This window comes from Pteropus vampyrus, unplaced genomic scaffold (genome assembly GCF_000151845.1).
Source record: "Pteropus vampyrus isolate Shadow unplaced genomic scaffold, Pvam_2.0 Scaffold129, whole genome shotgun sequence".
Taxonomy (NCBI): domain Eukaryota; kingdom Metazoa; phylum Chordata; class Mammalia; order Chiroptera; family Pteropodidae; genus Pteropus; species Pteropus vampyrus.
Window position 1 is genome coordinate 3,038,342 of NW_011888910.1, and position 11,411 is coordinate 3,049,752.

The 11,411-nt window shown below is 38.6% G+C and overlaps 2 protein-coding genes across 7 annotated transcripts in view; one reads left to right on the forward strand and one right to left on the reverse strand.

Annotated features, from left to right (window-relative positions):
- FARS2 (phenylalanyl-tRNA synthetase 2, mitochondrial) overlaps positions 1 to 2,153 on the reverse strand; it is a 455,949-nt gene extending 453,796 nt beyond the window's left edge. The window contains exon 1 of one of the 4 annotated variants that reach the window (XM_023534658.1): positions 2,003 to 2,153. The gene's annotated coding sequence lies outside the window, so the exon portion shown is untranslated. The remainder of the gene's footprint in view (positions 1 to 2,002) is intronic. The other 3 variants (XM_023534659.1, XM_023534660.1, XM_023534655.1) reach the window with 3 other exon arrangements.
- A 602-nt stretch (positions 2,154 to 2,755) lies between these two features.
- Positions 2,756 to 11,411, forward strand: part of LYRM4 (LYR motif containing 4) — a 140,230-nt gene continuing 131,574 nt past the window's right edge. For all 3 annotated transcript variants that reach the window (XR_896286.2, XM_011367045.2, XM_023534665.1), the window contains exon 1: positions 2,756 to 3,094. Coding sequence is in view for 2 of the 3 variants with exons in the window: in XM_011367045.2 (XP_011365347.1) it covers positions 3,009 to 3,094 (86 nt within the window). In the remaining variant the exon portion in view is untranslated. The remainder of the gene's footprint in view (positions 3,095 to 11,411) is intronic.

The window sequence follows — 11,411 nt, forward strand, 5'->3', positions numbered from 1 at the left end:
CAATCAGTACTTCAGAAGAATTTTTGAAATGAGATGTTTGTAAAGTGCCCAACAAAGCTCTTAAAAGAGAAAATAGATTCTAAAAAAATCATAGTGATCAATTAAATATTTAAGTGTAAAGACAGTAAATTGCTATCATATTGCTTATTATGGTTGGAGAAATTTCTCTTCAAAAAGCATTAGCAATCCTAATTTAATACAAGATAATATATCATTTTACACAGGTAGGTCAAGAACTATAGATATTTCATAACTATAAATAGGTGAATATTAAGGAAATATTTACATTTTGAGGTCTAAATGGTAGATGGGTCCCTAGTTTATAGTCGTTAGCTTAGCGAATACTCAGCCCAGAATAAATGCATATTTAAAGACATCTGAGTGAGGTCCATCCTCAGCTTCTAGTCCAACTGAATCACTTACAACCTCAAATAGATCTCTGCAATGAAGATGTACAAAAGTAGAGATTTCGCTTTGAAATGTGACTATTTTTATTAGTCTTTCAAGGCAATAATATCTAACATATGGTAAATTATTTCAAATAAAATAAAAGTATTTTTGTGAGGACTCAGCTTATAATCAACAGCAACGCTATCACTTTCCTAACTTTGTACCAACAGGTGATTAGGCTACCCAAACAAAATAAACTTTATATATTTATTCAGAAAGTTTTATTTGATTACAAAACATTAGTCATTTAGATACAGTAACTGTATACATTAATGATTAAATTGCTTGATAATTACACATAAACTGTATACAGTAATAATTATTCCAACTTCATTTTCTAGATAAAAGCAAAATATAATGCAAACTCCACTATTTTAAAACAAGGGAAAACAATTTTCATGGTTTTTTTTTATAACTTGGATAGTTTTTCTATTCTTAACTTGCTCTAACATTGTAGTTTTTCCAGATGCCACATAACATTTTACATCACTAAACAATATGTTAAGAGAAAACTACTCTAGATTTTAGATTATAGATTATATTCTATAATAATATGCAATTCCCTCGGTCTTGAATCCTTTAAGTAATGCCAAAGTATAAACTCAAAAGAGTAAAAGCTCTTTCAACAAAAGGCAAGACTTGCCCAAAGACCTGATCAACCTGCAAGAATAACAGAAGTTTGTCTACCCTGTAAAAATACATTTTGAGACTCACTGATGTATGAGACCTTAAAAAAAATCAAATAGGGAGCATAAAAGGATTTTAATAAGTGTTTTCTCTTCTATGCCTTTTTAAAAAAGTCATTGCATTATAACGAGTAACATAACAAGTATATATGGCAAGTGCAGTAAGGACTGAGAAGTGTTTCCTGCCCTTAAAGTTCCTGAAAATAAGAGGCTGCTTTGATATAAAACAAGTATTATTTCAAAACCGGATAAACTTAAAAGAAATTAAACAAAATCATAATTCGGTGATTGCAGAAAGATGGATATTAATGCCAATTTGTTTTTTACGTATGAAGTTACTCCTTGCTTTGTTTCGGTGTGGAAAACTGTGGCTCCTCTCAACGCTGTTTATATACAGAAAGATTCCAAAGACAAGTGCTTTGCAAACACAGTAACTAGAACTAGATAAGGCTTCCCTATGCCCAGTCCTCCGTCAAGAACCAGAACGACCAACTTTATCTACTACTATAACAAGGTAATTCAGAAAAGTCGATGACTTCAGAAAAAAAGGCCACGGGAGAAAACTCAGTCATGAAAAGCTTCAAGAGAAAACTTGCTCAGCTTCTTGCCTTGGGTCTGAAGTGATCGCAAGAGTGCTCAGATCCCTGAAGTTTCCCCAATTAATCACTCATGCCTACAGCCCAAGCCACCTCACATTTTGTATGCATTTTTTCAGATGACAAAACTTTAAGGGACTCATGACTCAAAAACAAAACCCCAAGACCTCAAAAAATAGTCCATAAAGGGAAAAATTCCATGGCTAAGAAACTCCCCACTACGCCAACCGCACATGTCGCAGCCCATGCTGCAGCGAGACCGGCACTCACCCACCGCTCGCCGGGGAAACCCGAACCTGGGGTTTTGCAAAATCTGAAGCGCAACAGGCTCGCTCACTCTCCCAGGGAAGGTTCTCGCCTCCACCTCAGAAGTACACTTGGAGAATGCTGGGCTCTGCCATTTTGACAAAAAAAAAAAAAAAAAGGACCTTGCCTGGGAGGGCCCTTAGCTGGTAACCCTAAGAAGAGCCAGAGCGCCAGAAAACCCCTGACCCGTCACCTCCGCGACCCCCGCGCTCTCGTTCCCACGTGCAGGGAGTTGCCCGCACTCTGAGTCCACCTGCAGAGAGCGGCCGAAACAAAAGCCTAAGCAAAGGGAACCTGGAAAGCTCGCACTTCTTCTCAGGCAGCGCCGAGGGCGGCCTCGGTGGGAGTGGGCGGGACATCTGCGGCCAGGGGCTGGGCGGCCGTGGCTGGGGGCGGGGCGTCGGAAGGCACGCGCTCGGTTACCCGGGCAACGCGGCCTCGCGCCCCGCGGAGGTGCGACCTGGCGCAGCATTCCAAGACTCAATGTCCTCACCATAGCCCCGGGCGGTTCGCGTAGACACTCCTTAACGGGCTGCACGCCCTCAGTGCTCGAACCTCCAACCTCCGTGCCCCAGGAGTGTGGCTCGGTGCATAGGCGGCCCCCAGATGCCAGCCTGATGGCCCAGCCCTTGCCTCGGTCTCTCTTACTCCCCAACCTCAGCCCGCTCCCAGCACTGCTACACGCGGAGCCTCCTAGGCTGGGGTGGCTAGCGGGAACGCCTCCCCGTGGGCACCTCCCCTTAGCTGCCCGAAGCCCGCCTGTGCCCGCCTCGGAAGCCGCTCGCGGCGCCCCGCGCGGTCCCCGCGGCCCCAGGCGCGGGCAGGTGCTCACCTAGGCTGAGGCCCGGGCCCGCTGGCGAGAGCGAAGCTCACTGCAATTTTTTTCATTCGTACTTTTTGCATAGGTTGAATTTTGTAGTTGGGTTAAACCCGGGACCTCTCCGAAAAGGACCCACTTCCCCCCCCCAAAATGGCAGCCTCCAGTCGCGCACAAGTGTTAGATCTGTACCGGGCGATGCTGAGAGAGAGCAAGAATTTCAGCGCCTATAATTACAGGTGATCCGACGGGCGGCGGGGGCTGGGAGGTCCGGGGGCACGGGATGCCCGGGAATGTCTCGGGGTGCGGGAAGCCCCTGTCCCGCACTGGGGGCCTCGAAACGGTGACCCGAAGGCTCCGCCATCGAAAAGCGTACCCCTGCCGGCAAGCGTGGCTCTCTGAAACCTCGGGAGTTGGGGGAAGCAGGGGCCTTGTCCTTTGTTATATCAGAGAAGATAAATCTTGTGGTGTTTTCCCCCAAGTGGGATACCGTGGTTCATGCTCTGGAAGCGTGGTTGGTGGTGTGTTCCTGCCGTAGGAAGGATGAACGTGAAAGCTGCAGGTGCTTAAGTGAGGACCAGTTGGTTGCATATGTAGAACTTCTCACAGAATTGGATGAGTTTACGGTAGAACATATCCATAAGCTAAAGGTTCTCACTACCCACTCCTTTCATTTCTTAGATATCTTTATTGCGGGGCGGGGGGGGGGGTGTTGATTTTGTTTGCAAGAATCAAATTCATTCTTCTTGGGAAGTTGGTGGCGGCGGGGCTGGGGGATAGAAGGAGGAGACACGAGTAGTGGTAAAGGTAAAAAGGTCTCACAGACTTCAGTAGCAGAAACGTTTATCAAGTCCTCACCAAATGGGGATCAAACTTGTAGGATCCTAGCGGCAGGAGAATGAGCATTTAAACACCCACATCCTTAATGTAGCGCACTTTTTCAATTCCACCCTCATTCTACTATTTGCCTTTAAGTTCCTTACCCTTACTTTTTACTTTCTATATCTTTTGTGTACTTCAGAGCATCTGCTTTCTTTTCTGCTTCCCTATATCTTCTGACCCAACATTACTTATATGTATCTTACGGAATTTCTCTGCACCCTTTTAGATTTGGTGCTTTGTACTAACTACCTGATTCTCTCTGCATTTGAACCACATTCTCAAAGTAAGAATCTGATAAGACCAACTCATTTCATGACACCAGGTCTCTTTTGGTGACGGGCCAGCCTGTGGGTTGGAATTCCTAAAACCAAAGCCTACCCCTAGAATAGACCTGGTTAGGTAGGGCACCCACCCACCCCGCCTTTTGTTTGAGCTGGCAGGCGCATTATGATGGATAGAACCATTATAACTTTGGTTATGGAACAGAACACTTAGCCTCCTAAGCAGTGACTGCCTCGTTTTCAGATACCTGCATAGAAAAGGTACTCATCGTATAAATTTGAGAACAACATGTAGGTCACACTGATGAGGTCATAATCACTTGATCAAATAGTTAAATATTTCGTAAAAGTATGTGGTTTTTATGTGGTCTTACTTAATGACTTTGGCTTTGGAAGGTAACGTTTGTAAATAGTAGGTATACTGGTGGAAATTTTAACAAAAATACTAACCAAGTACTTAGCACCAAGAACTTACTCAAGTTTGTTGAAGAACCTACAAAATATGCAAGTGAATAAGTGGAAATCAATCATTTTCACTACAATTTGGAAGAAGATATTTGTCATTAAAATTTATTGAGAATAAACAAGAACTGTAATCAGCACACAGGTCACAAACGAGACAGCAGCAGGGTGAGGGTAGATCTGAGAGCACACTGTAGAAAAGTCTAGTGGGAACCCTCAGAGAATATAGAACTTTGGATGGACAAGTCACTCAATCTCAGTGTTTCAATTTTCTTGCTTGTAAAATTAGCCCATTGGACTAGGTAATCTCTAAGATCCTTTCCATTTCTAAAATTCCATTTGGAAATAATTTACGAGCCAAGTGGTGAAATCTACAGATAAGGCTAAGTTTTTTCAAGTGAATAAATGCCAAGTTAATGGAGTAACCTGCAGGGAAGTCATTCAAGACTGTACCTGGTAGGCAGAATATTGAAAATGAATTTCAATATATACATTTAGGAAATTGTTCTAATTATACCTTGAATAATGCTTTTGAGCTAAATGTATTGTCCTCGTGTAAATGTGTTATTCAGAGAAATCTGGTAATCATTTTACACTGTTTTCTGAAATAATGGGTCTATAACCTGAGATTCTTACTAGTATTATCTCCTAAGACAATAAACTTACTTGTTATAAAATATGTCCTTTTGTATTCAAGCTATGTCTTGTGGCTTTCAAAGACAGCCCCTTCCCTTGTACTCTCCTCTTTTATCTGGCTTGTATTTTAATCACCTTCGTCTGGATTTTCTCCTCTTCCTTTGAGATTCAGCTCAGTAATGACTTTGGTTTTCCTGATTCTTCTCATTCCACAGCTCCCAGCCCCATCCAAACAAGTTCTCTTCCTATGTGTTCTTTTACTTCAGTGCTTCTAAAACCACTTTCTGAAGACTGCTTTGTCCAGTGACATACTAGACCCTGGAGATGGAAAGATGAGAGCTTTGGGTTCAGCAAGGCACCTACCATCAATGGCTTTTTTTACAGACCTCCATGGGACAGTTATAGAAATCATTTTCACAAGCTGGGATAAGTGCTATGAAAGACACACACAAGGTGTAGAATCAAGATTGCTTCCCAGAAGATGACAGTGGATAAAAGGAATGAAGTCGCATATTATGCTCACATAATATTAAACAGTGGAATACTACTGAAGAGTAAAGTATGATTTGGCGGGTGTCAAAAGATGAGACTGTGGTTGGAAAGGGCCACATATTCGAGGGGCTAGGGGCCATGCTAAGGAACCTGGACTTCATTCTTAGTTAGCAGGCAGCCGATAAAGAGCTTTAAGCCATAAAGTGACATGGGCAAATTTGCATTTTTGGTAGATCATTCTGGCAGCAATGTAGAAGATAATTTTGAGGGCTAGACATAAGGACACCAAATGGGAACTGGCTACAACAACAGTGCCAGGGAAAGATTAGGGCCCTAATTAGGGCAGGAATATTGGAAGATAGAGGGAAAAGGCATATTTGATTAATAATTAGACGATAAAATTGTTAGAACTCAATGAATGTTTAGATTCAGAAGAAAATCTAAGCAGAGTCTAGAATGACATCCAATTGCTAGTTAAGCTGAGGCACAGAGAGGTTAATCATAAAAGTTGTGCCTTTAACTGACTTAAGAAATACAGAAATAGCTGATCTTATAGAGAGAAGACTTTTGAGTTTATTTGGGGGGCATCTTGAGTGAATGTCACCTGGGATACCCAGCAGAAGTAGTTATTCACAGTCGTCTAAAGCTCGGGAACAGTCAGGACTGGAGTTGTCATCACTACTCACTTGCTGTGTAACCCAGGGCAAATCACTCCATCTCTCTGTTAATCTATAAATGGAGGTAATGATTTGTTTATTTTATAGAGTGGTGAGGCTTAAATGATTTAATTCACATCAGGTGCTTAGATTTATGCTGGCACCAAGTAAGCATTCAGTAATTGGGATTTTCTCTCATAAGTGGAATTAAAATGTTAATATAAGGCGAAATTTCCAGAAAGAGTACTTAAGGTAGTGGTTTGCAACTGGGGGCAATTTTATTTGACAATGTGTAGAGACATTTTTGGTTGTCACAATCTAGGTAAGAGGATACTTCTGTCATCCAGCAGTTAATGGCCAGGATGCTTCTAAGCACAGAACAGTCTTCATAACAAGGAATTATCTGACCCAAAATGTCAATTGTACCAAGATTAAGAAATTGTAGTTTATGGTAAGAAAATTAGTGGGTTTGGGATGCTATTCTAGAGGTCATCAAAATTTAAGGTGTTGGTCAAAGAAGAACCCTTGATGGAGGTCAAGAAGACACAGTCTAAGAATGTGGTCTCCAAATTTGTTCATCTCAGGATACTTTTACATTGTTAAATGTTACTGGATGCCTCCAAAAGTTTTATTAATGTGGGGCATAGATACCAATATTTAATCATATTAGAAATTAAACATTTTAAAACACCTGTTTTAAAATAAATTCATAAACCCATTACATACTAAAATAAATAACATTTATATTAATAATTATTATTCTTCCCCCAAAAAACATCAGTGACAAGAGTGACATTGACATTTTTTCAAATGGTGTCAAAGAGACATTTGTCTTAAAGATGATTTGTCAGTTACATATTATACAGATTTAAAAATAACATTGCAGTGATTTTTTCAATCCGCTAGCCCTAACTTCCACTTTAGTTTTAACTTTATACATGTCTTCTCATTTAGAAATTTGAAATCCTTAAATATGTTCTTCATTTTAATAAATGTAACTCCAGCCTCCCCACTGTGGAAGTGTTTTCTTAGTTCTCAAACTAAAACTTGCCTTTAACCAGAAGTTGCAGATGTGTGGGAAATTCCATCCCCTGGTTCTTGTTCTTCTTTTATTCCTTGATTCAATTTAGAGCTACACAGACATATCACCTGTGACAGGTATCAGATTGATGAGCATAAAATGTTACATTTTACAGGTAGTCTTAACAGAATTATTTGGATTTTTTTTCCCCAGTAAAAAATTTTACCTATTTTTAAGTCTTGAAATGTATGTGTATATTAGGAGGAATCAAAGAAATTACAAAATTCTGTTATTAGCAGCCAAATAGTTTTGCTAAACATTAAATGTTGAACAAATCATACCTCTCTGTGAAAATTGCTTTAACTTTTTTACTACAGTCTATGCAAGAACACAGAGGAAGGGAGGAATAAAAGAAAGGAATTGTTGATTTTGTTAATTTTCTAAGTAATTCTGAAATTATATCTTAAATTTGTTCCGGATTTATACTATTGAACTCATATGCAGCCTGTGGTACTTTATTAGAACTGTTGTTACCTTATCTCTTCCTTCCTCAAAACCCCACAACAACTAGAGGAAATTCATTTATGTTGAAGAAAAAGTTTCTTAGACTTTTGAAAGAGGGATTATTTATTATAAGTAAATATACTAGAAATTTCAAAGAAAATTTTCTCTATGGTTGCTAACTTTGAGTGATAATGGTTTTGAAAATAAGTAAAAATTGCACAATTAACTTAGAGAAAAAAACATTTAAGATATTCAGCAGCCTAAATTTGTTTGGGAGGACAGGAAATAACATTTTTTACTCTTGACAAAAAGAAATATTAAAAATTATTAGCTGTACGTGTCATTGCTGATTTATTGAGTTTAGTTTCCAATTGCACTGATTCCATTTATACTTCACCTTGGCTCCTAAAGCATTTTAAAAACTTATTCTATGCAATAAAATACAATAAAATGAAATAATTGTTATAATTAAAAAATAATAAAGGGGAGAATCAGGGCAAAGAGAAAAGATAGCAAATATAAGAAAGTAGGAAGTAAAGTTAGACTACAAAATACAATTATATGTATAAATGATTTTCTTAAGTAATCTTTAAATTCTGTATTGCAGTAGGATAATACTTTTTTTCTTAATGCACAGTGTACTTAAAAAACATTCTGTTTGAAAGCTAATGAGCATCATAAAAAATCGACTGCCTCATAATGACTCACGTCAAAAGCTATATGCATACTTGTGAATGAAAGATACTTCATATCCTATTGCTTCTCCTGTGTGACCCCTTTCCTGACACTGAATCTTACTTTATCAAGTAATAGATTTTTATACGTTTTAGCATTTATTTTCTCAATTAATTGGTACCTGACCAATTTAGGAAAATATTAACCTTCAGAAACCAAACTAAGTAGTAAAACTAGAAAAGTTGCATGAACCAAGCTGTGAATTTCTAAATTCAGCAATATTCAGCTAAATTAAGGTGAGTCCTCCTGGCTTTTGTCTTGATTAGTAATAGGAATGCCTTGATTAGGGTTTCTTCAGCTGGTGTCTACCCCCTCTGCTTTAAGAAGCAAATTTAAAATTGCCAGTTATAACATCATATGTATCATTTTGCATCTTGATTATCATCATGGCTTCATAGCCACTCATTATTGGAATTCTATTTGAAAGTATAATCGTTTTTAAGCTCATATATATTGAGATTGAGAAAACACAGCTCAGAAATAATCCCTCCTGACAAAAGAACAAAAGTCACAATGACAATGCAAAACTTCCTTCTTTTCTTTTTCTTATTTCTTTCTCTAATATTGTGAATCCTGAATAATTTGCTTTAACCGTTATTTTCAGTATTATGAATGAGAATTAATGAACAAGGCAATTATGATTTAGAAAGATTCCTGGCCTTTGAATCAAGAAGCTTTTGTTCAAATTTGAGGTTAAACTAGCTACTAGCTCTAGAACCATGGTATAAATCATTTACTCCAAGAAGTCATTAATAAATTGACAGTGCTAAAGTTACAAAACTTTCTAGCAGAATGTTTGGCACACAGTAGGTACTCCAAAATTACTTCTCTATTTCAGCAGATACAAGTAAATTAGTTACTACATCGTTTTCTCTAATACCAGTAGTACAACTGCCAAATTTTTTAAATTTACAGTAGCTAGCAGTCACTTAAACCAACTCAGTTAAACTTGTTCAGCCACATTCTGTACCAGGTATTTATTAGCAATCCAAAGAGCTCTAGTACTGTAATACATAGTTTGATTATAATGAGGTTGGTTTGGGCCTTTGTTCAGCAAACATTCGTTGGGTGCCTGCCATGTGCCAGACCCTTTGCTCCTTGCTGGAGATAGAGATAAGCAAAATATGATCTTTGCCCAAGAGAATCTTGCATAGAGTAATATTTTCACTGCGAATTTTACAACAATGTGATGGCAGTGTGTACTGACAGAGAATCGAACAGCACGTGGGGGAGCAAATGGAGGGGCAACATAGCTTGCCCTGGAAGGGGGCTGAGGTTAAGAAAGCAATGGTGGCTGACCTGAGCTTTAAAGATTCAGTAGGGATTTGCTGGAGAAGGGAGGCAGAAGCTGAGAGAACAGATACAAAAACAAAAAACAAAAACATTGTATTTGGTGTTGGATATAAGGAACTACCAGCAGTTTGGTGTCACTGATGGCAGATAGTTGGAGAACATAAGGGTAGAGAGATGACATAGATGGGACCAGAGATGATAGTCTTGTATGCCATACCAATATGCTGGAACATGTTCCTAGGCATTGAAAAGCCATCCATCCAGCTGTTTTAAGCAGACTGCAGAAAACACTTTTTAAGTACATCACCCCAGACGGGAAAGAGACTAAAGACATGGAGGCCGGTTAGGAGATGATTGCATTAGTTTTGTTCAGTCAAGATGGTGAAGGCCTGACTGAAGCAAAGGTGATAGTAATGGAGAGAAGGGACTGGTTTCGAGATATATCAAGAAATAGAATTAGCTGGTCTTAGTGATTGGTCGAATACACTGAATTAGAACTTAAGTTAGGAGAATGTAATTGGAAGGAAAAAAAATCGCTCCAAATGAAGTATCACATATTAGTTGTAACGTAGTACAAAGAAGATATTTTCTGTGGTACCTTTGTGTGCAGTGATGTAGCTTCAGGAGAACATCGGAACATTTCAGGCAGGATTTTAAAGCACTCTTTGGCCCTCGCAGTTAATCTGCAGCACTCTGTATATGCTTTCACTTTTCTTTCTCCAGTTATGTATCTTTCATATATTAATGTTATTAACTTGCTACTTAATGTTCATCAGGGTTCAGTTAATTGATTATATCAGTTCTCAGATTTATTTATTTAATGTTTTATTTAATAGGTGGCTGCTACCCTTATTAGTTATCATTAATGCATCTGTTAGCCTTATATTTATTCTTTTGTGCCTGGGGTAATTTTTTAAGTGGATTTAATACCCCTTCTTTGGCCTCATTTATTTGAAGTTACTCATATGACAATTCATTATAATTAGGAATACTACTCTATAGCATAATTATTCATTTAATATCTTTATACCTTTTTTTTTCTTATCTGCAAAATAAATACAAATATTTTCCCTACATGATTACTCCTACCCTGATCTGATCCCTAGGAGTGATGTTTTAACCAAAATCATTTCTATAGGCAGAAGCATCTCATCTAAAATTCCCTTTGCCTTTTACTAAGCAGAAAAATTAATTGAGAAAAATTGTTCCTTGCAGCCATATTGGAGTCAGAAAACGCCACTGGTCTTCTATCCTGATCCAAATGTGTCATTCATTAACAAATCTTTATTGAGCACTATTATACTAGAGTTTTGCTTCTTTCCTTCTCAGACTAAGAATGAAAAGATTTCAGCACTGTGATGAACTTTAAACTTGTAGAGACATCGAAATATTAAGCACAGCTTTTAGTGGGAATTCAATGCTTTAGCCACAAACTTGAAACTCTAAAGGAAGGAATTTCATGGTGGATGTATAAGTAAATTAGAGCAGATCCTGATCAGGCAGCCTTCTGGAAGGAATGTTGCTCACAGGCTTGGCCCACTCTAGGCCCCAGAATCCTGACTACAGGGTTCAGTCTCAGCACCTGCTTAGGCAT